At 43.8% G+C, this 25300-nt stretch overlaps 1 protein-coding gene across 1 annotated transcript in view; it reads left to right on the top strand.

Annotated features, from left to right (window-relative positions):
- LOC309394229 (potassium voltage-gated channel subfamily KQT member 1-like) overlaps window positions 1-25300 on the top strand; it is a gene marked incomplete at both ends in the record, with an annotated part of 125375 nt that overhangs the window by 29727 nt on the left and 70348 nt on the right. The window contains 2 exons of the mRNA XM_081957120.1: window positions 738-897; window positions 9860-9974. Coding sequence (XP_081813246.1) covers window positions 738-897; window positions 9860-9974 — 275 coding nt within the window. The remainder of the gene's footprint in view (window positions 1-737; window positions 898-9859; window positions 9975-25300) is intronic.

Here is a 25300-nt window from a genome sequence, read left to right as displayed (position 1 = left end):
TTAAAGGCTGTTTTCAGGTCACAAATGGCTGGGAGACGGCCAAAAATGTCTCAGGAAATATCCAGCCTGTTTCTGGGGTGGTTTTGGTCCTTTTTGGGCTGTTTTTTCAGGCATTTTTTGGGATGTTTTCAGGCCAAAAATAGCTGGGAAACCACCAGAAAATGCCTCAAGAAATGTCCAAAAACTATCCTGTTTCTGGGGTGTTTTCGGTCTTTCTTTGGGCTGTTTTCAGGCCAAAAATGGCTGGGAAATGGCCAGAAAATGCCTCAAGAAATGTCCAAAAGCCAGCCTGTTTCTGGGCTTTTTTTAGAGGCCTTTTTTGGCTCTTTTCAGGCATTTTATGGGCTGTTTTAGGCATTTTCTGACTGGGAAATGGTCAGAAAATGGCCCCAAAATGACCTGAAAAGAGCCCAAAAAGTGCCTCCAAACTAGACCATTTTCTGGCCTGTTTTTCAGGCCAATAACAGCCAAAAAAATCACCATAAAACAGGCATGCGTGCACCAGCCATGTCTTCAGGTTTCTGGAGTGTGCGTATTTTGGTTTGGGCACTCGGTGCCAGAAAGGTTTGCCATGGCTGTTCTAGTGTATCAACTTATCTATCATTCTAATACCTACATTCCAATACATACATAACGTCTCTTTCATTGTCCATGAATTTTGTTTTCAAAATTCTGTAAGCATGATTTTCTCCTGTATGTGGAGGATCACAGCATTTGAGTGTTCTGTTTTGTTTCAGAGTAAAAGATATAAGAGGAAAGGAAAACCCGCGCGTGACAATGGTTCAACATCTATCAATCCAGGAGACACCGCTTTATCCATTCCTCAGATTACTTACGACTTCATTGATGATCAAGAAGACAAGAAAGAGTTGAATGTCTACCTTGATGAACCTGGAGGTAAACTGTCTCTTTCAGGCTTGGTGCTTTTTGGGTTAGTACGTCCTAGATTCAAAAGAGACACGGCTGCTTTAATGAACTGGAGACTCAATACTTCCAGAACTATCCTGGCATCTGGATTAAACAGATGGTTAAACAAAAAAGGGGAGACCTTCAATGACACCATCAGGGTCATCATTTTAATTATTTGGATCATATTTTATGGACAACCCTGGGTGTGACATTGTTCTGACCTAGGCTTCCTATAAGCATGAAGCCGACTCCTCGTCCCGATAAAACTCCTTTTATTTAGTTTAAAGGGAATTCCTCTCCAGCAAAGTCCCGGCCAACCGTATTTCAAGAGATTTCACAACTACAGACCTTTATTAGGCTTGGAGAGCTGCCAGGCCGATATCTTCCAAACGCCACTTGGTAGCAGACAATACATGTCAAGAAGTCAGGAACAGATCTTCACCGTAATGAACTGAATTCTCCTGCAAACTCCCCTCCCCTTTTGCTCCTCTTTATTCCCTGTGGGAGGGGCCATTCACCACCCACCTGTTGCTTTGTTCCCAAGTCAACCCTTGTTCCTTAGCTGTTCCCTTCTCCTGGAAGCTCTGCACATGCACACACTGGGAACAGGCTCCAACTGTTCTTCTGCCTTATTGATGTCTGACTCCGAAGGCAGCTGATAACAGGCATACAGATCTGGCCCCTTCTCTGCCTCCGACATAGAGCCCTCATCAGAGCCTTCCCCAGACTCTAGGACTGGCCCTGTTCCTCTCTAACCTCCTCACTGTCCGAATCTGCTGCCAGCTCCACTGGATGCTGGCAGGCCATAACTGACATACTCTTGTATGCCTCAAAATGTTTTCCTAATTGATTCACAAGCATGTTGCAGTTCATGTGAACTTTAAGTCTACCAAAAGGAGTGTGTGTGTGTGTGTGTGTGTGTGTGTACACTGTTCTTTAAAAACCTGAACAACCCAGCCTACTTAGGGTGTTTGGTAGTCCGCAACATAAAAAGAGAATATTGAAATATCCAAGGGGGTAATGGGACAACAAATTTGAGCTTTATGGAATTCCTTACACAATTGTTTAATAGTTTGTGGAATAGTCCTTATTTCCAGCTGAAATGAAACTGAGATTCTCTACGGGATTTCAGTAGAGAGTCAAGTTTTGCGAAATTATATTCCAGATCATACTTTAACATCCTAGTATGGAGTTAGGCAGCTGTCCTTATTCCCCCGGTTCTGAGCTTTAGATACAACAGAGAAAAAGAAAAGTGAAAAGCGATTCTGAAATGTATCAGTTTATGTTAAAATCCTTGGTGCTCTCTGACCTTGGTTGTGTGCCAGTGCATGCGTGGTTTGCTCCCTGTTTATATAGCATAGTTTGCCTTGTCAGCGTTGGTGGGGGTGGGTTTTTTTATGTTCTCTTTTGAATGGCATACAAATGTGGCTTATCTCTGTCTATTGATGGCTGATTTGTCCGAATGCCAAGCTTCAAGGAATTCCGTAGTGGGCTTGGATCAAACTTGGCCTAGGACAGTGATGGCAAACCTTTTTGGCACTGAGTGCCCAAACTGGAGCACACATACATGTGCATGTATGTGCTGGAGCACCAAAAACCCAAACACCAGCTGGCTGGCATGCCTGTTTTTTTGTTGTTTTGGGCTGTTTTTGAGGGTGTTTTTAGGCTGTTTCCATGCCATTTTCGGGCCATTTTCAGGACATTTTCTGGGACATTTTCAGGACATTTTCCAGGCTGTTTTCAGGACATTTTAAGGTCATTTTTGTTAAGTCCTTGAGGCTACGACGCCATTGACTATCATTGCTGGCCGCTGATTGGTTGATACGTGAGCAGCCAGCTGGCAGGAGAATGCAGCCATTCTATTGGTTCAGCATCTGACAGCTCTGGTATAAAAAGGGCTGCCAGCTGTCAAATGCTGCTGTTTGCCGGGTCAAGGTTTACCTTACATTTTGCCATGTTATACTGTTAATAAAGGTTGTGTTAGCTTCAACCCGCCTTGCCTCAGTTCCTGTCTGCCTCGTTCTCCCTACAGAACACTGGCGACGAGGATGGGATCAGGACTGAGGTAAAGGAAAAGCGAAGTCACTAATAAGAGCTGCCTCAAGTTCCGTCCTTCTAAGGATGGCTAATCTACCGGCATTCATGGCATTCAGCCCGGCCACTGAAACATGGGACGCCTACCTCAAGCGATTCGAGTGCTTCCTGGAGGCAAACGACTTCACCAGTTTGTCCAGTGGCCGTAAAAGAGGATATTTTCTCAGTGCATGTGGCCACGAGATGTTTGGAACAGCCAGGGCTTTAGCAGCCCCTCAGTCGGTCCATTCGATGCCTTGGGAGACTCTTTTGGAGAAACTTAAAAATCATTAGTCTCCAACTCCCTTGCGCATAGTCAGACATTATGCGTTTAGGCAGAGGACCCAGAGAGAAGAGGAATCTGTGAGTGATTACATGGCTTCCCTCAGAACAGCGGCCCTGCATTGTGACTTTCCTGTGCTGGATGATGCCCTGTTAGAACAGCTGGTCTGTGGTATCAAAGACCTCAGACTTCAGCGATGTTTGCTGGCACGAAAAGAGCTGAGCCTTCAGGCAGCCATGGATGAAGCCACGGCATATGAAATGTCAGACAAATCCACCGCAGAAATTCAGAGGTTTCTGCCACCAGCAGGAGCCATGCTGTCCACCACGAAGAAGATGACGAAGAAGACTAAGGAGGCATTGGGCCACCTGGGGCCAGGGAATTGCCATGACAAACTGTCCCAATACCTCCTGGCACAGCATACAACCCTGTGCCCAATCACCAAGCAAAGTGCCGCAGAACAGCTTATGGGTCGTCAGCTCCGGACAACCCTGAACTGGCTACACCCTGGTTATGCAGCAGAGAAAAGCCCCCTTGCAGGCAACTCCACACAGGCCTTTAATGTGGGAGACCCAGTCTACGCCCAAAACTATGGGGCCAAAACCAAGGTGTCTTCCCGGACAAATCACACAACTAACTGGACCCTACTCTTATAGGATCCAGCTCAGTGATGGGCGAATGTGGCACTGACACATCAACCAGCTCAGACAGCGAGCCACCAGCGCAGCAGACCAACACCCGGTGTAGGCCCAATCCTGCCCCGGGGAACTAATATCGACGGAGGCTACTCCAGCACAGAAAGAGCTGCACGCAACACCCCCCAGCGGTCAAATTTCCCGCCGACTCAGCTGCACAGTCTCCTGATGTTCCACAGGACTCTCCACCAGCGGGCCCTCCTTTGGCCACTGCCCCTGAACTCCAGTCGATCTGGACGGAGCCGATGCCGGCCGGCGCATTTGGCTGACTGCGCATGTGCTAACTGGGAGGAGAGGGGTGTTAAGTCCTCGAGGCTACGATGCCATTGGCTATCACTGCTGGCTCCTGATTGGTTGAGACACGAGCAGCCAGCTGGCAGGAGAATGCAGCCATTCTATTGGTTCAGCGTCTGACAGCTCTAGTATAAAAAGGGCTGCCAGGTGTCAAATGCTGCTGTTTGCCGGGTTGAGGTTTGCCTTACATTTTGCCGTGCTATTCTGTTAATAAAGGTTGTGTTAGCTTCAACCTGCCTTGCCTCAGTTGCTGTCTGCCTCGTTCTCCCTACAGAACAGTTTTCAGGCCATTTTCTGGGCCATTTTCAGGCCATTTTAAAGGCCCTTTTCAGGCCATTTTTCATGCCCGTCAGAAACCAGAAGAGCAGCTGGTGATGCCATGCGTGCCCACGGAGAGGGCTCTGCACGCCATCTTTGGCACACGTACCGTGGGTTTGCCATCATGGGCCTAGAATGTTCCCAGTTAAAAATGCAATCCAGTTTGTCCATGTTTGGTGAGATTGAGGAGTTTGTATAGTGTGTTCTAACTGCTACTTGATGTTTTGGGATGTGTTCTGCTAATCTTCCGTCTATCTATTGTACATAGTGGCCCTAAGACATAGAATTGTATGGCTGGAAGGGCCCTCAGAGGTCCTTTAGTCCAACCTCCTGTGCAAGGCAGGAGTTCTTATTCCATCCCAAACAAATTGTTGTCCAATGTTTTTCTTGAAAACCTCCAGCAATGCAGCATCACAAGCTGTTTCAGTGACTAATTGTTCTCATTGTCCGGATATTATTTCCTAGTTCCAGACTGGTTCTCCCTGTGTCTACTTTCCATCCATTGCTTCTTGTCCTGCCCTCAGGTGCTTCAGAGAATAAATCAACCCCTTTTTTCTATGACAGCCCTTCAAGTGTTGGGAGATGGCTACCATGTCATCCCTAAGCATCCTCTATGCTAAACATACCTAGTTCCCTTACTTAGATGTTCATTGTATGTTTTAGCTTCCAGGTCCCTTATCATCTTTGTTGCTCTTCTCTGCACTTTTTCTAGGACCTCAGCATTTTTTTTTGTATCATAGTGACCAGAACTGAACACAGTAATCCAACTGTGGCTTTATTAAAAAGGTAAAGGTTCCCCTTGCACACATGTGCTAGTCATTCCCAACTCTAGGGGGCGGCGCTCATCTCCATTTCAAAGCCGAAGGGCCAGCACTGTCTGAAGATATCTCCGTGGTCATGTGGCCGGCATGACTAAACACCAAAGGCGCACTGAACACTGTTACCTTCCCACCAAAAGTGGTTCCTATTTATCTACTTGCATTTTTACATGCTTTCGAACTGCTAAATTTGCAGAAGCTGGAACAGGTAATGGGATCTCACTCCATTACGCGGCACCAGGGATTCGAACTGCTGACCTTTCTGATCGACAAGCTCAGCATCTTAGCCATTGAGCCACCACGTCCCTTCTGTGGCTTTACTAGTCAGGTGTAAAAGACAAGTTCAATTAAACTGTCTCTTTTCTATAGCTTATGCATAAGCATCTTCTCAACTAATGATCAGCAGTTGCTTAGAGTTAGAAGAGTCAACTGTACTCAACAAGAGTTGGATTTAGTTTGCTTGGGGTTACGTAGGGAATCTAGACTGACCCCTTTTTGTTTGACTTGAAAGAATCAGTGATATAGCCATGGCACCATATCTCCTGTATTCAATACCTGTTCACCATGTCATAGTTGGGGTTGTTTTTAGAACAATGAGATAATCTTCCTACCTAGGATCAATTTAGAAACAACTAAGAACTAAGCTCTTTTCTGAATACGCTGCATCCTTCTTCCTCCATTAGGTCTTACACGGATTTTCAAGCAAACAGGTAGGTTGAAAAAAAAAAACCCGCCACTGTGAATACGGGAGTCATTTTAAACAGGCATATAAATCTCAGTGATGCAGATCTCAGTTTAATAAAAATATAGAATAGAATATACACTTTTTAAAATTGGATTACTATTCTGTATATTCTTTTCTGACTATATTAGCATATATTGTGATTGTATTTCAACATATCATAACTTCTAGTTGTTAAATTTCACTAATACAATTCTGCCTGTCCATCTGTCCGTCTGTCCATCCATCTATCTATCTAATAATCTATCTAATGATAATCTATCTTTATCTACCTCCATCATCCATCATTAATCCTCCTTATCTTTTATCCATCCGTGTCTGTCCATCCGTCTTATCTATCTATTTATCTCCAGTATCTATCTATCTATCTATCTATCTATCTATCTATCTATCTATCTATCTATCCATCCATCCATCCATCCATCTATCTATCTAGTAATCTATCTAATGATAATCTATCTTTATCTACCTGTCTATCATCCATCATCCATCATCACTCCTCCTTATCTTTTATCCATCCGTGTCTGTCCATCCGTCTTATCTATCTATTTATCTCCAGTATCTATCTATCTATCTATCTATCTATCTATCTATCTATCTATCTATCTATCTATCTATCTATCTATCCATCCATCCATCCATCCATCCATCCATCCATCCATCCATCCATCTATCAATCTAGTAATCCATCTAATGGATTTATCTACCTGTCTATCATCCATCATCCATCATCTATCATCAATCTTTCCTATCTTTTATCCATCTGTGTCTGTCTGTCTGTTTGTCTGTCCATCCGTCTTATCTATCTATTTATCGGTATCTATCTATCTATCTATCTATCTATCTATCTATCTATCCATCCATCCATCCATCCATCCATCCATCCATCCATCCATCCATCTACCTATCTATCTCCAGACAGAGATGTAAGAAGACGGTGTGCTTGATGTTGGTGGATGGATACATACTTTTCCATCAGACTTCCTTTATGGTTAATTGATTACTGCAGGACGCTTAAGTATGAAATTGTGCCACATCATCTCTGCTTCAATCAAACAAGGCAATCAAACGGGCCTTGCTTTACGTGAGCCCTGCTTTAAATCACTGACTACGTAGACAGGCCCACACCAACATGGTTGCTGCTTTGGGTCTGCCATTTTACCGAACCTTTGTGCCTTGTATGAATTTTCCTTAGAATGAATCTGTACTTCAAGTGTCTACAAATTAGCCATTTAAAAAAAAAATATAAGCAAAACAAAGTAAAATCAACAAAAGCTTGAAAGGAAAACATTTTAGAATGTGGGAGAGTCAACCCTAAACTTTTTCTTCGCCTGGCCAGGTGAAACTATTGCAGGAGGGCCCATTAGGATGTGGTAAAAGAAAGCCAAGAAGGCGCATATTAAAAAAGGGCGGAGCTTTGAGGGGAATCTTTGTGGGCGCCATCTTGACTTGGCAACATACAATATTACATTTTTAGAGACTCATTTGCATGTGGGATTCATCAGAGATAAAAATCTTCCTTTCCTTTTAAATTAAATGTCTTTAAAATGGTTACTCTGAATCAGAAGCTTAGCGGATAATGAGAAACATTATTATGGTGATTGGTTACAGCATGCTATATCCACTTGTTTTCTATTTTTTATTTATTTATTCATTGTATTTTCAAGCAGCACGTCATGGTTTGCAGCTTTCTAACAAGCAGCAGGATTTTAGTCTGAATGAAGTTATATTTGTAATCGCCAACCCTTCTTAAAATATATATTTTGATGAAAAGAAGAGAGGCTGCTAGAAAGCAAAAACAAAAAAGATACCACTTTTCATTACTATTTAGATAATGAATTAATTAAGAAAGATTACTGAGAAAATCAATGTATTCCTACTTGTTGAACTCAGTGACGTGCGGTGAGGTTTATGGCTGGTGAGGCTGGTGACGTCATCAGGAAGGCGGGGAATGGGACCACGTGTGCTGGAGGCTGAGGCTGCCTCAGCCTCCAGCACACGTGATCCCATTCCCCGCCTTCCTGAGCGCGCTCCGCCGGCTCGCGCTCCGCAGTCCCCAACAGCAGCTGCTTTTCAGTGCTTTTCTGAGCATCTGGCGTTTAGGACATCCAGCTATCTACCTAAACGCCAGACGCACAGAAAAGCACTGAAAAGCACTTCACCTCCAAGCCACTTCGTCTTGATGACGTTGCCGCAGTGGCTGGGTGTGGCCGGACCTCCAAAGCGGCGCCGAGGCGGTCCAGTCGGACGAAAGAGCGAGCGAGCGAGCAATGGAGGATCAGGCAGCCTGATCCTCGTTCGCTCGCCCGCCGGACTGCCTCGCTGCCACTCTGGCTACCTCCGTCCGTCCCAGGAGCTACGGCGACATCATCAAGACAAAGTCCAGTGGAGGCAGAAATGTTGTCGGTGCTCCCGGACTTCGTCTTGATGACGAAGCAACGAAAGTGACTGGAGAACGACGAGAACCTTCCTGCCTCTGCTGGACTTCGCGCGCTCCTCGCGACTGCAATATACGTCCAGAAGCGGCTTTTGTGGCTAATGGGGTTTGGGCTTCCAGCCCAACAGCCCCTGCCACTTCTGGACATCTATTGCAGTCGTGAGGAGCACGCAAAGTACAGCGGAGGCAGGAAGGTTATTGGCGCTTCCAAGAACGCTCCTGCCTCTGCCGGTTGCCCAGCTGGCACCGCCCCGCGCGCGCTCCTCCTCTTCCCTCCTCCTCCCTCCTCTTCCTCTTCACTCCCCAAAAGCTCTTCTCCTTACCGGAGCTTAGCGGGAACCATGTAAAAGGGATGGGAGGAAATATATATTATAATTTATTATTATATATTATTTCATGATGAGAGGTGAGGCTCTGCCTCCCCTGCCTCCCCTGACCGCACGTCCCTGGTTGAACTGATTTTCAAACAAATGCCTCAAAGTCACTGAGGACTAGGATAGTGGGGGGGGGGAGCAATAGAAGAGGATAACTGTAGCTCAAGGTTGACCTGTGGAGTTCTTGGCGCACTCTGAGCCTCGTTGTTGGCTTGCAGACGTTTCCTTACCTGCCTAGGTAACACCATCAGCATGAGGAAGTATGGGGATTGCTCCCATTTACATACAGTAGCTTATTTACCATATTTTTGGGAGTATAAGACACACCAAGATTTTGAAGAGGCAAATTAAAAAAAAAGTTTTTGCACTCTGCAGACCTCCCAAAACCAGTGCATTTTTTGCAAAAACGGGCCCATTTTTCATCAAAAAAGGGCATGCACAGCCTTTAGGAGGCTTGTAGAGAGCTCCTAAGAGCTGGGGGGGGGAGGAAAAAACGGGCCCGTATTTCATGAAAACGGGCCTGCTTTTTGTAAAAAAAAGGGGGGGCATGCATAGCCTGTAGGAGGCTTATAGAGTGCTCCTGGGGGCTCGGGGCGGGGGGGGGCAAGAACAAGCAAAAATTGGCCTGGTTTTTTGCCAATTTTTGCCCTCCTCACCCCCCAGGAGCAATCTGGAAGCCTCCTAAAGGCTATGCACGGCCATTTTGGTGAAGGGGGCAGGTTTTCGGGAGGCCCAAAATGCTGTATTCAGTGTATAAGATGCACCCAGATTTTCACCCTCTTTTTTGAGGGAAAAAGGTGCGTCTTATACTCCGAAAAATACGGTATGTACAATAGAAAAGGACATGCTGAGGAATTTGGCCTCCCTGGCTAGATTAATGTACGTTCCATTTCCCATTTTCACCTTCTAAATTTAGTCAAGAGACATTTGGAAGGCAACAGTGGTGGGATGTCGAGTGCCAGCAGCTTCATGGAAGATGGGGCCCTCACAGCTGAAGAGGCGCTTCTGCCTGCGGTAACAGATGTCTCACAGTAAGTCCAATTGTTATATTTTCTTCTTAGGATGGTTTAATCGGTCTCTGTGGATGTTTTTATCTGACTGCAAAGCTGGATGGTGAGCCTCGGGGGCCTATGTTGCTTGTGAGTAGCAAGTAGATGTCTTCGGTGGGCAATCTTTGCAAGACGGAACATCTTTGGGATGTTGGCAGCATGTCAACATGTAGATGCATTCATTAGATTGCTCGCACGGGAAGGAGAAATCTTTGCCCGTTCACTAAATAGTTGCCATGTTGGGCAGAAAGTTAAAGTCTCCGAGTCAATCTCAGCTCTTGGTTTATCATCGTCTTTTAATAACCCCATAATCCCTTGCGGGGTGGAGTCTGGGGACCTGAATGGAGCTGAGTGTTTACTGGCCAGATGCCCTTCGTGTCACCAATACGGAGTTATATTCAGCAGATATAATCTCAATGTGCTCAGAGAGAGAGAAATATTTGCCTCTACCTAGGATCGAACTCACAGCCTCCTGATTGTGAGGGAAGAGCTCCACCTCTAGTCCACAACACCATTCAACCTACCTCTTGGTTGATGATGCATAAATGTTCAGGCTCAACAATCACGTCAAAAATGACCAGAGTGGGTGTCAGCAATCCCTTTTTGTAGCACCCAGAAACATTCCGATAAATAAATACAATGGCCAACCTCCAAGGTTTTAGGGGAGGTGTTAATAGTTCTGCGTGCTTTTATGCATTCTTCTAAATTACATTTGAAACTCGGAGTTTTAGTATCAACTTATACGCAATATAGTTTAGTCAAAGAATAGCAGGCTGGAAGTGAACTGAATTCAGAGAATTGTACTAACTTAACATGGCTTAAGCTCGTGATTTCCAAAATGGCTGCTTCAAAATTAGTTGAAGGTTTCCTCCAGTTACTGTTGTGTTCTGCATTTTGGTCATTCAACTAGGATTTATCATGCAATAAGGTAAAGAAGTGATGATTGTTTGACAGAACCTCAGTGCTTATGTTTGTCCTTACTGCCATTGGATCATGGCAATCAGCATAATTAGAATGTTGTTTACAATTTTGTTAGGAATGTAAGCTAACGGTTGGGTCAGCAATATATAAGCCATGAGAGTAGTAGTTTCTTTAAGTACTGCTGTAATGGGATTGGTTGCTGTTACCTCAAGCAGCCATAAGATGGAGCCAGAATGACTGTTAGCTCTCTGTTTGTTAGATGCTGATCGGTGGATGCTGCTTGTAAATGTATCGTGATTTACTGTGAGCTTTGCTACTGTTAGCGACTTTGTGTGCTGAACTGATTATATGATACTGGACTGTGTTCGACGGATCGCTCCTTAACTGAGAACATTGATAACTGACTGACTGAACTGTGTGTAAATTGAACTCTGAATACCTCTATTTTCCACAGAAGTAAAATACTATTACTTTTACTATTCGGTGTCCCTGTATGCTGGTTTGTGCGTGTTCTTCCACACCACTCTCATTACGCTTCTCTGCACACTCGCTCTCCTAATAAGGAGCTTACCTAACAAATTCGATTAATAAATGATTGATAGAGCTCTTTTTCTAATGATCCTTAGGGCTGAAAGCATAGTTAATCTATCTATCCACACTATATTGCCAAAAGTATTCGCTCCCCCATCCAAATAAACAGAATCAGGTGTTCCAATCACTTCCATGGCCACAGGTGTATAAAGCCAAGTACCTAGGCATGCAGACTGTTTTGAAAAGATTGGTGAAAGAATGGGTCGCTCTCAAGAACTCAGTGAATTCCAGCGTGGAACTGGGATAGGATGCCATCTGTGCAACAAATCCAGTCGTGACATTTCCTTGCTCCTAAATATTCCACAGTCGACTGTCAGCTGTATTATAAGAACATGGAAGTGTTTGGGAACGACAGCAACTCAGCCACAAAGTGATAGGCCATGTAAACACGTCCAACATCAATGTGTGACCTCACAAATGCTCTTCTGGAAGAATGGTCACAAATTCCCATAAACACACTCCTGAACCTTGTGGACAGCCTTCCCAGAAGAGTTGAAGCTGTTATAGCTGCCACGGGTGGCCCCACGTCATATTGAACCCTATGGATTAGGAATGGGATGTCACTTACAGTAAGTTCATATGCAATTAAAGGCAGGTGAGCGAATACTTTTGGCAATATAGTGTATATCTATCTATATTCTCTCTATATATAAAAGGCTGTTTGTATGTATCAGTGGTGGCTTCCAGATCCCGTTGCAACTGGTACATTGCAATGGGCCCAGCGTCCACCACATGAAAGTGCGCAACGCACACATGTGTCCTTACCTCCTGCGACCCCTCCGCGATGCTCCACCTGCTCGGTGGAGCGTCACCCAGATTCTGTGCGTGTGCGCAGAAGCGCCAAAGAGCTCAAATACAGGTAAGGAGAGCAGGTGGGCCCTCTGGACTACCATACCAGAATGGTACCCGTTGCTCCTGGAAGGCACCGGTATGCCCATACCAGGGCATACCGCCTGCAACCCACCACTGGTATGTACCGTATATATGTATGTATGTATGTATGTTCCAGCATAACTCTGGAGAACCTTGAGCAATTTCAACCAAACTTGGTACACAGATGACTTACCCTCCGGAAACAAAAACTGGGGGTGGAGGGGGGAAGACACCCCTGGGGGGAGGTGTCTGTGTGTTCCAACATAACTCTGGAATGCCTGGCCCATTAAGGAGAGCGAGTGCGGCATCCCAGAGCAGCAACTGTTTGGGATGTCAGTTCCTTCACAGCTTCCTCTGGAAAGCCAGACGTGACGTTCGCCCTCCAGTGGACCAATGGGGAAGCGCCTGATGGATTTGGGGCAAAGTGCCAAGATCGTAGACAGGATGGGAAAGAGGAGCACATGGGAAGAGAGAGGGCAGGGGTGATGGGCATGGGAGTAGGGGAAAGAAAGGCCCCTCTCAATGGCTCCCTTTCAGACAAATGCTTCCACATCTGTAAATATCCGGGCAACGGTGGGTCATCGAACTATAAATCAGAATTTTCGACTGTAGGGCCAGTTCTATAGGAACATATATTTATCCAAGATATGTGAAGTAATGGCCTTTGATCTGTATTTTAGCATTAGGGCAGACCACTTACGTAAGCAGAACAGAAACTAATTCAAGAATTCAGCCCTACAGATTGGAAAATTCCTGTGCCCTAAGATATTTCAGGAAATGTTTTATGTACAAATTAATATCAATTGTATATTTTTTGTGTGTTTTCTGCATTGGTCGGTTTAAAAAAGGCCTGAGGGACGCTGCTTTGTTTTGCTTGTTGGACGTTAGAGGGTGCTCTATCATAATAAAAGGTTTCCGTGTTTTCCTGCTGTTCAGCAAATGAGCTGGGATGAAATGTGTGTCTTGAGTCAAGCATCGTAGAACGAGCGAGTGAGGTTATTGTAGCAACCGAATTTAACGTTAGGTTAAATCACTCGCTTTGTTGCAGATGCTGTTTCAATGGAACTGAACGCTCCATTTGGAGTCCTTTGACAGGAGCAGAATAAACATTTCAACATTATAATGTATTGGTGGCACATAATTAGTTTGCTCTGCAAATCAGTCTGCATTGAACAACGGGACCAGAGGATTCCTAAGGGCATCTCTTGTGTCTTTTTATAAATGTTTCTTGATTTTAGCAACTTTAAGAGGCATGGACTTCAACTCCCAGAATTCCCCAGCCAGCCATGCCGAGAGGGTTATCTGTTTCAAAGCATACTTTGGGTACCAGGGAGCTGTTTCTCTTTCATCAGGGGGTTTCCTTGGTGCGTGGGAGACATAAACTTCTACAATAAATAAATATTTATGTTTTACATTTACTAAAGCAATTATTCAGTTTCTATATCTTGTAGAACATTGATGATATGAGCAGGTGTAGCTACAATTGTTCATCTCAACGAGACTTGAGAGAACATTTCATGTTCAAACAAATTATCCAAAGTAGGATTTTTCTGGAGCCTACTATTTATTTGCAAAGAGGGAGAATGTACAGGTAGTCCTCAACTTATAACAGTTCGCTTGGTGACCCTTCAAAGTTACGACAAATCTGAAAGATGTGACTTATGACTGTTTTTCACGATCAAAATTCAGATGCTTGACACCTGGTTCATACTTATAACCGTTGCAGTGTCCCAAGGTCATATGATAAGTTGCTGAGACCTTCTGAGAAGCAAAGTCAATGGGGAAGCCAGATTCGCTTAACAACCGAGTTGCTAACTTACCAACGGCAATGATTCGCTTAACAATGGAGGCAAGAAAGATCGTAAAATGGGGCCAAATTCACTTAACAAATCTCTCACTTAACAACAGAAATGTTGGGCTCCATTGTGGTCAAGGACTACCTGTACTACCATGTAGTTAGGCCTCTGCTAAAATCCTGAATTCCTTCATTGCTTTCAATGGGCAGCTTTAAAATGCCTGAAGATCTTTAGAATTTCAGCAAGGATTATTTGTGTCTCCTTCCTGCTATATATTGAGCTAGTCAATATTCATCTATCCATCTGTCCATCTGTCCATCTGTCCATCTGTCCATCTGTCCATCTGTCCATCTGTCCATCTGTCCATCTATCCATCTATCCATCTGTCCATCTATCCATCTATCCATCTATCCATCTATCCATCTATCCTTTATCTAACTGTTGGAAGAAATATCCATCTGGTTCAGTTCCAATTGGGGAGAAAGACACTGGAAACATGGAGGCTGATTGGAAAGATGGTTTGTTGATGGATGGACAGGACCACATGGGTTTGAGGTCCTGGGCAACTGACCACATGGAGTGGAGAGTGAGAGTTATTTATACCTTTTCTTGGACTTTGCCCTTGAGCTTCCTGTTCCTGTGCAAGAACATGTATTCTGTTGGCTGTAGTCAGACTCCTATGGGGCTCTGTGGGGTCATGTTGATCTGAATCAAGTTTGGTTGAAGCCTGAAAGGTGATGAAATGTCCCCAGGTGATTGTGCCATGTGGTGAGCTCTGCTGATAGATAATCCTATTATGTCCTGGAGGGTCATGTCTTAATCCAGTGTTTCTCAACCTTGGCAACTTGAAGAGATGTGGACTTCAACTCCCAGAATTCCCCAGCCATCCATATTGGCAGTGGAATTCTGGGACTTGAAGTCCATACATCTTCAATTTGCCACAGTTGAGAAACACTGTCTTAATCCCATCAACCTGGAGCTGAAGATCTTTTGTCTTGTAGATAGGCTGGCCCAGTCCTTCTCAATGGGCACCAAATATCTCCTGGGGGCAGGGAGCTGAAGCTCTGAGTTTCGGTCTCCCCTAAGATTTCCATTTCTTTTTTAGGGGAAATAAAATATTCTTTTAAATATTTCTCAAAATATTTCATTCTTTTAGGAGGGGTGACTTCCCTCACATCCATCTATCTAAAAGTGCAATCTATCCACCTCTGGCTCAGCGGGGCCCAAGTCCTATATCCGAGGGTCTGCATTCCACAATCTTAGAATGCGCCAAGAGAAAATTGTCTTTTCTAAGTCAGGGAAGCCATCTCCTGAAGTGGGAGTGTCTCCTCCATATTTTAAAAGCCATCTTGTTTTTGAAAGGGCTGTTAAGTTCCCCAAATCAGACACAAACCATTTAGGGCTCAGAGGTCAAAGGGTCATCTTAAAGAACGCATGGTCAGCATCTGGAAATCAGCGTTACTCTTTCAGTAGATGATGCAATTAGAGAGGTGGTGTTTAATCAATGTTCATGGCACAATTTTTGAATCTTTGCCAAAGTGGGCCTTGGTACCTATCAATCCAGAGGGTGTTCAAGCAGAATAAAATATAGCAAGTCAATAAATAATCGGCATTCTGTTTTTAGCCAAACAGGGGGGGGAAATTAACTGAAGAGGACTTACTTGGAGCTATCCAAGGTCCTGTTTCTTGTTGCTTTCTGTTTTACATGTTTGCTGCCACTTTTATGGCCCTCTGAGTAGTAACTACACAAAGGCCAAGGTCATCTAGCTCATTTAGTAAGATATAAATCATAATATAAAAAAGGGATGCGGTGGCTCAGTGGCTAAGACGCTGAGCTTGTTGATCAGAAAAGTTTGCAGTTCGGTGGTTTGAATACCCAGTGCCGCGTAACGGAGTGAGCTCCCTACTTGTTCCGGCTTCTACCAACCTAGCAGTTCAAAAGCATGTAAAAAATGTAAGTAGGAAAATAGGGACCACTTTTGGTGGGAAGATAACAGTGTTTTGTGTGCCTTCAGTGTTTAGCCATGCCGGCCACATCACCACGAGACGTCTTTGGACAGCGCTGGCTCTTTGGCGTTGAAACAGAGATGAGCACCGCCCCCTAGAGTTGGGAATGACTAGCACATACCGCATTTTTTGCAGTATAAAACGCACCGGAGTATAAGATGCACCAAGATTTTGAAGAGGCAAATTTTTAAAAAAGTTTTTGCACTCTGCAGATCTCCCAAAAATGGCACATTTTTTGCAAAAACGGGCCTGTTTTTTTCTTCAAAAGGGCAAGCATGCCTTTAGGAAGCTTGTAGTGTGCTTCTGGGGACTGAGGGGGCAAACACGAGCAAAAAAACAGCCCATTTTTTGTGAAAACAGGCCCATTTTTGTAAAAAAAAGGGGGGGCATGCATAGCCTTTAGGAGGCTTATAGAGTACTTCTGGGGACTGGGGGGGGCAAAATGAGCAAAAAACAGCCCGTTTTCGCTCATTTTTGCCCTCATCATCCCCCAGGACCACTCTGGAAGCCTCCTAAAGGCTATGCACAGCCATTTTTGCAAAGGGAGTGGGGTTTTGGGAGGCAAACAAATGATGTATTCAGTGTATAAGACGCACCCAGATTTTCACCCTCACATATGGTATGTGCGAGGGGAACCTTTACCTTTACCTAAATCATAATAGCCAAAATATCATTTCTGGCAACTGGAAATAAGGCCTTGAGAAAATATACCTCCTCAGGTTCAATTACAAGCGTAACAGAATAAAATAACAGAATAACAGTGTTGGAAGGAACCTTGGAAGTGTTCAGTCCAACCCTTTCTAGTTCAGCCCCAAGCAGGAGACCCTATACCATTCCAGAAATGTGACTGTCTCTTCTTAAAAGCTTCCAGCGATGGAGCATGTAGAACTTATGGAGGCAAGCCGTTCCACTGGTTAATTGTTCTCACTGTTAGGAAATTTCTCCTTAGTTCTAAGTTGCTTCTCTCCTTGATTAGTTTCCACCCATTGCTTCTTGTCTTGCCCTCGGGTGCTTTGGTAAATAAGTTGGCCCTCTCTTCTTTGTGGCAGGTCCTCAAATATCATGTCACCCCCCCTAGTCCTTCTTAAAACTAGTCTAGACAAACTCAATTCCTGCAACTATTCTTCAAATACAATCAGCAGAACAATTAATCAGTGGAACAGAAGTTGCCTCCAGAAGTTGTGAATGCCCCAACACTGGAAGTCTTTAAGAAGATGTGGGATAGCCATTTGCCTGAAACGGTATAGGGTTTCCTGCCCAGGCAGGGGGTTGGACAAGAAGACCTCCAAGGTCCCTTCCAACTCTGCTATTGTATTGTATTGTATATGCTTTAGCCTTCTGCCCTCAACCATCTTTATTTCTTGTTTCTGCACTCCTTCCAAAGTTTGTGTTGCTGGACCCTATCCTGTATCTTTTAGGGATCCAATCAGGCTTCCAGACAAGTTCAGTACCTACCTACACTTGTTTCCTCATATTTTTTTGGGGGAAAGCTTAGATGTATTTTAAATGCAAAGTAACTTATACATTTACAATACATAGCCATTTGGACTCGTTTCCCACAAAAAAGAAAACACCGGGGGCACAAAACCCTTCCCGTGCCTGACTATTTCCTGAGCGGCGACAAAACTGGCATATGTAGTTGAGTTAAACATTCTGTTTTTTTCTGAAACTTTTCTTTTCTTGGAATTATCCATGTTTGCCTTACTGAGGGTCAAAAAGCTCAAGACATCATGTGCTGGCAGGTATTGCACACTGGCGGTTATGCTACATATTTCAAGCGACAGGGAGCCACAGCAGAGCGACGAAAGGGCCACATGTGGCTCCAGAGCCATGGGTTGCTGACCGCTGACCTAGAAGCTTCTGCATCCTATGCCATCTGAATATGTGTTTGGATGCATGGATGCATGCATGGATATGCCATCAAGTTGAGCTTGTTTTTCAGCAACGAAACAGGGAGGCGTTTTTCAGGAGGAACATATGTTTTGGGATAGCTTTTTGAAGAAAGGTAAAACAAGAGGGTTAATATTTGGGGAATAAAAATATTGTCTTTCAGATCCTCTGGACAAAAACTTGCCTAACTGTGTTCTATCAGGAGGACTTGAGAAACCAATTTGAGATGAGCTGGGGCTCGCGCTCACATTTGCGAACCGGTAGCGAAGGTAAGTGGATTTCACCCCTGGATCACGTGACCATGGGAATGTTGTGAAGGTCATAACCAGGGGTGGTATTCTCTTACCTTCCCTACCTGTTCGCGAATGTGAGCATGTGCGCACCTCTGTACGCACCTCCGTGCCTGCGCTCAGCCTTCTGTGCATGCGCTTTTGGCTTTAAAAGGGCCTAAAAGGGATTGGATAATGCCGGGGAAGGTGGGCGGGGCCACCCGCGATTTCCGCTACCGGTTCTAGCAAACTGGTAGAATACCACCTCTAGTCATAACTGACAAAACGGTCATAAGTCACATTTTTCACTGCTGTTGTAACTGTGAACGAATGGTTGTAAGTCAATTCCCATGGCTGTTTTAGCAAAGGGGTAGTTTTACTGAGTAATGGACCTGCTCATTTAAGTACTGTTCTACACTCATTTTCCAACATGCTCCATATTGACAGAATGTTTCTGCTTCTCTTTAGAAAAGGCCACATATCTTAGATTGGTGTTTGCTGATACCTGCCTCAGTATTTTGGTTGTTGTTTTTTTTCTCACAAAGAGCAGAGCTTTCTGCATTCTGCCAGGAATGAGGCTAATCCTCCAGAGAATTGCAACAGGGGTCTTTCGTTCTGCCTGTTTCCTTTATTAAGCAACCAAATTAAAAGGATTTATGCCAAGTACAAATATGTGCAAATGTTTACTTGGCTGCCAAGACATCACTCAATCACTTAATTAACTTGTAAATTAGTAATCCAAAGCCTTTGCCCCAAGCTGGCCCCATTTTGATGAATTCCTTCCTCCAGGACATATGAGATTGCTACTCCCAGGTATGTATGTAAGTATGTGTTGTGTGTGTGTGTCTGTCTCTCTGTGTATTTGTGGGTTCATTTATTTGATTATAGAATCCTCTCTGGACGATATGGGTAGCACATTAATGTAATCTCTGTTTGTGTGTGTGTGTGTGTGTGTGTGTGTGTGTGTGTGTGTATTCCCTACTTCAGCAATTTCAACCAAACTTGATACATAGATGACTTACCCTCTGGAAGCAAATACTGTGGGGGAAAGACACCCCTAAAACCCCTCGGGGTTTGTGTTCTGTTAAGAGACAGCCTGCTGTGCCTTAAAACGGCTTCTACTGTACTGCCGTAAAATGGCTTCTACTGTACAACACAGTGGAATTGCCATGGTAATGGTTTCACAGTACTCCACAAGGGGACTTCCTCTGGTAAGGGGGAAAATCCAATATTAGAAATTATGTTTGGTCCGGACATTTCTCCCTATAAATAAATACCTGGGAAACGCCCGGTTATCAGCTAGTAAATCAATAACAGAATACCAAGACCAATCTGTCTCCTGGGATTTGGTCTTTATATTACAGTATCCCACTAAGCCAGGGGTGTCAAATTTGATTTCACTGAGGGCCGCATCAGAGTTGTGTTTGACCTCAGGGGACAGGGTGGGCATGGACAGGGTGGGTGTGGCCAGCTTGATGTCACTCATGTCGGGGGCGCCAGTGCTGGCTCAAGCACTCTGCCAGCGAAAACAGGATCCCGAGCTCCATTTTCGGCTGGGACAGCCTCTTGCAACCCTCTGCCAGTGAAAATGGAGCTCAGGAGTGCTACGCACGGCCCTCGCAAGCTCCGTTTTTGGCTGGGATGGTCTCCTGCAACCCTCCTGCCAGCGAAAACTGTTTTTGCTGGCAGAGGCACCACGGGCTGGTCCTTCGCTGTTTCCAGGCCCGCGGGCCTTGAGTTTGACACCCCGGCATTAAGCCAACTGATCCTTCTGTCCTGCTTCATCCTGAGCCTAACCATTGTCTTCTCTTTGCTCTAAAAGAATTTGTTTAAATGTTTTATTGGATTTTTATTTTTAAACTTAAAACAACATCAATACATGAACAGTGTGGCCTCTGGGTATAACTCATATTAATAGAAATAACAACTGTCAATTGTTATATTAATGATACCCGTATAATCCTAACATTAACATACCTGATTGTTTTAGTTATTCAATGTTTCCATGTTCCATTCTAATATCAATAATCTTCTTAAACATGCATAGTTAATAGCGTCTTTCAATCTCTCATCTTTCCAGCTAGTTATTACTTATATGCAATTTATATAGCTATTATAACTGCTTAAATTTCCCCTAATTCTTACTTCTACCTCTATTCTGACTTCTAATCAGGTCACTCTTACTAATCCTAATATTAATACACATATTTAATTAAGACATCGCCCTTATTTCTCAAGATCCTTTCCACTCAGGTAGCAAACTACTTTTTAAGTCCCTGAGTTATTTCTTCTTTTTCTTCAACCACCTTCTTACCTTCTTTAGCCGCAGAAATCTGTTCATCACACACAACCCGAGTTGAAAACTTGAGATTTCCCTACTTCAGCTTCTGCTGAATCCGAATTTAGATTGTTGTAACAAATCTCACTTCGGTGGGGGGAGAGCTCCACTCAGAAAACTATCCATTTTTGTGTGTGTGTAATTTGCTCATTTTGAGCACGGCGATTAAGGACATGTTTTAATGCTCCCCAAAATCTTGGATTCAGGATAGACTGCTTGTTGTACACTTTTTACATTCACTGTGCAGATTTTGACATTTTCATTGCTAGTGCATGTAGATGGTTTTCTGTGATTAACGGGCAGAGCAATATCTGTTTATTAACATGCGTGGAATGAAGCTCTTTGTCCCACCTGGCACACAGGGCTTGTGAACTCTTTCTGTGGTCCTCAGTTGCTTTCTCTCTTAAATCTCTAAACTTGCATTGATTAGAGCAGTCCTATGATCTGGTTGCCCTTCTCAATGAGAACATGTTCACTTAACATTTAATTCTGAAATGGTGTAGGGTTTCCTGCCTAAGCAGGGGGTTGGACTAGAAGACCTCTAAGGTCCCTTCCAACTCTGTTATTCTATTCCTCTTCCTATTCTATTCTATTCTGTTCTATTCCTAGTTCTACTTCAATTTGTATTTCTATTTCTTTCTTATTCTATTCTATTCGATTTCTATTTCTTTATTCTATTCTATTTCTTTCTTATTCTATTTCATTTCTTTCTTATTCAATTTTAGCTCTATTTCTTTCTTGTTCTATTCTATTCTATTTCTAATTCTCTATTCTATTCTATTTTATTTCTATTTTTATATATTTCTTATTCTATTCTATTCTATTTCTATTTTCTATTCTTTTATTTATTTCTTATTCTATTCTATTTCTTTATTCTATTCTATTCTATTCCTAGTTATATTTCGATTTCTTTCTTATTCTAGTCTATTCGATTTCTATTTCTTTATTCTATTCTATTTCTATTTCTTATTCTATTCTATTCTATTTCTTTATTCTATTTCTATTTCTTTCTTATTCTAGTCTATTTCTTTATTCTATTTCTTTATTCTATTCTATTCTAATTTCAATTTCTTTTTCTATTTTATTCTATTCTATTTTTCCCACTAATTTTTTGAACAATAAAAGGGTGGGCTTCTAATACATGTCTGTTGCTTTTCCGACTGCACTAACAACTAGACAGAAAATATTTTTTTTAAAATAATTACTGTTACACTTCTATGAGTACATCTTATTGTTACAGTACGTGTCTTGTTCTCTTCCTCAAATTCTTAAAGGCTTTGAGATAGCATTCCTGGGTTTTTTGTTTTCTTAAAAAAAAAAAACACCAACTATTTTCCCTTTTCAAAGAAATGTAATATTCCCAAAGTGAGGATCAAATTAGGATTAAGGCCATTCAGCCATCTGACAAAGGCAAGAATAACAAGCAATAGAGGTTTCATGGATAGTCTGGCCAAATCGTTAAGTTTTCTGTTGGCACCGATAGTCAGCTGGGCTATGTGCCAACCATAACTCAAACAGAAAGGAATTCCAGAGTCGGGCGCTTATCTTAACAATGTCCTTGTTTGGTGGCCGTATGGTGATTTCCTGCCTGTGTGGCATCACCAAGGAGCCATTCCCACCAGATCATAGTGGCCAGACCGGCATCTAAGGGATACAGAATCCCGCTGGGGGCCCTCTAAGTTGTGAAGGAGTGCTGAAGGTGTCTCAACAGCAACAATTTCACTTTCACATGCCCACTTTCACGATCAATTGGCTTTTTCAGCAATTTAGGGGCATCGTTGCGTGCCAATGTTCCATTGCAAGTCTTATGCAGGCCCACATAGAGTCCCTTAGGTTCATCAAATCTTCCCTTTACAAGTGTGTGGATCAGCGTGAGTTGTCTGAAGGAGGCCAATTTAGAAAGCATACCAGGACCCTGCCGTAGAAAATGTCTCTCTGACTTTTCTGCAGCTTCCATGAATACATCCAAAGCAGTCCTCAACTTATGACCAGAACTGAGCCTAGCATTATGGTCTTAAGGCGCACAAGGCCTGCATGGGATCTCCCAGGACCTCCCCCACTTCTGAGGCATCTCCTGCACAGGTTCCCATCCCACCTTGGACCTGTTTCTTGCTCCACTGGGTGTTGTGGCCCACCAGCGGTCAGCAGAGCTGACAGCAGATTCGGACAGTGAGGAGGTTGGGGAGGAACATGGGCCAGTCCTGGAGTCTGGGGAAGGCTCTGAGGAGGGCTCTGTGTTGGAAGCAGAGAAGGGGCCAGGGCCGTATGCCAGCTATCAACTGCCTTTAGAGTCAGACATCAGTGAGGCAGACAAACAGCTGGAACCTGTTCCCAATGTACACATGCGAAGTGTTGCCAGAGGAAGGGAACAGCTAAAGAACAGGGGTCGACTTGGGAGTAAAGCCAGATGATGAATGGCCCCTCCCAGAGGAAATAAAAGAGGAGCGACAGGGGAGTGGAGTTTGCAGGAGACAATTAGTTTGTTTAATTGGTTCGTGACTCTCCGAGACTCCTTGCCAAGTTTTGCAGATATCGGCCTGGCAGCTCTCCAAGCCAGATAAGGTCTGTAACTCCTCCCTTGAAAGACTTTGCTGGATGGGAATGAGCAGAATTCACAGTCAATTAATAAAAAGGGTTTTTGTTGGGACAAGGAGCTTGCTTCATGCTCTTGGGAAGCCTCAGTCAGAACACTGGGCTCCATAACCATGAGCTTTCTCCCTATCCCATCATGACTGGCTCTAGCTACCTCTTCTGAATATCGCCTTTCTGAAAGAGTGTGCAACCAATGTGATATGGTCTTCTACTTTGCACCATTCTGGAAGCAGGCGCCATTCTCACGATATTTCAGAAAGGTGCAATTGTGCGCAGAATTTGAAGCAAAAACTATGAAAAACTCTATACACTCAAATTATCAGTCAATCCATGGCTACGCGAGAATTAAAGTAGTATAATTTCAAAGGTCCAAAACTTCGTTGGGACATTCCGATTAGAAGAATTTCTCACCAAAAAATACCTTTTCCCCTCAGTCTTTGTTCCCTCAGGTTGAAAAAGCAAGAGATGTGCCATTGTGCAGCTGTGTACAGAATGCATAACAAAGCAGAAATATGTTAGACTCTGATTTCAGGATAGGATGTTACACAATTAAATCTTTTTTTTAAAAAAAATGCTGAATTAAAGAGAGTGAAAAATGATCCTTATAGTTCTGTTTTGTTTCCGGGAAAGGTTATCTGTCTAGATCAGTGTATCTCAATCTTGGCAATGTCAAGAAATCTGGAGTTCAACTCCCAGCATTGCTAACTGAGGAATTTGGGGAGCTGAAATCCTGATTTCTTGAAATTGCCAAGATTGAGACACACGCTACCAATAGATGTTGTGTGTGAAAGAAATGACTCTTCTATTGCTCGATCTGAGTCTAATTTTGCATTTTCCATTCAGCCTTGCTTGTTGCCTTGTCCATCATTTTCTCTTTAGAGCTATTTAGTTATTGATATCATGCCTTTATTGTTTTTACAAATAACTCAAGGTGGTGAACATATCCAACACACTTTCCTACTCCTATTGTCCCCACAATAACAACCCTGTCAGGTGGGTTGGGCTGAGAAGAGTGAGTAGGCCAAGGTTGCCCACTTGATTTTCATGCCTAAGGCGGGACTAGAACACACAATCTCTTGGTGATTGGCCCAAAGTCATTCAGCTGGCTTTCATGCCTAAGGCGGGACTAAAACAGTCTCTTGGTGATTGGCCCAAAGTCATTCAGCTGGCTTTCATGCCTAAGGCGGGACTAAAGCACCCCGTCCATTGGTGATTGGCTCAAAGTCATTCAGCTGGCTTTCATACCTAAGGCGGGACTAAAACACTCAGTATGTTAGTGATTGGCCCAAGGTCATTCAGATGGCTTTCATGCCTAAGGTGGAACTGAAACGGTCAATCTCTTGGTGATTGACCCAAAATCATTCAGATGGCTTTCATGCCTAAGGCGGGAGTAAACCATTCAGTCTGTTAGTGATTGGTCCAAAGTCATTCAGATGGCTTTCATGCCTAAGGCGGGACTAAAACACTCCATCCGTTGGTGATTGGCCCAAAGTCATTCAGCTGGCTTTCATGCCTAAGGTGGGTCTAAAACGGTCAATCTCTTGGTGATTGGCCCAAAGCCATTCAGCTGGCTTTCATGCCTAAGGTGGGACTAGAACACACAATCTGCTGGTGATTGATTCAAAGTCACCCAGTCGACTGTCCTGCCTAAGACGGGACTAGAACTCACGACTCCCGCTTTCTAATCTGGTGCTTTAACCACTAGAGAAAACTGCCTCTCGGTGGTACGGAATGCTACGCTGGCCTTCCATGCGAAGGGACAACGTATTTCTGAAAATTTAGACACAGGCCCTCCTGCACCGTTACAGAATACTGGGCAACAATTTCCAGTCAACCGCACAAGTGGAACTCGTCTCCTTCTTCCCAAAATGTGTTTTCCTCTCCATCCAGAAGCTCCCTGAGTAGACCAAAACAAAGAGCTTTCCCGGGGGCTGAAAAGAGTGCGAAGCTTTTTCAGTTCTTACCCCTTTTGGGACTATTGGATAATCACTCTTTTTATTTTCTCCCCTCGTCCGGGACCCACACATTTTG

This window comes from Natrix helvetica, assembly GCF_964273705.1.
Source record: "Natrix helvetica genome assembly, chromosome: 6".
NCBI lineage: Eukaryota > Metazoa > Chordata > Lepidosauria > Squamata > Natricidae > Natrix > Natrix helvetica.
Note: the sequence above shows the minus strand (reverse complement) of the source record. Positions and strands in the feature narration are given on the sequence as shown.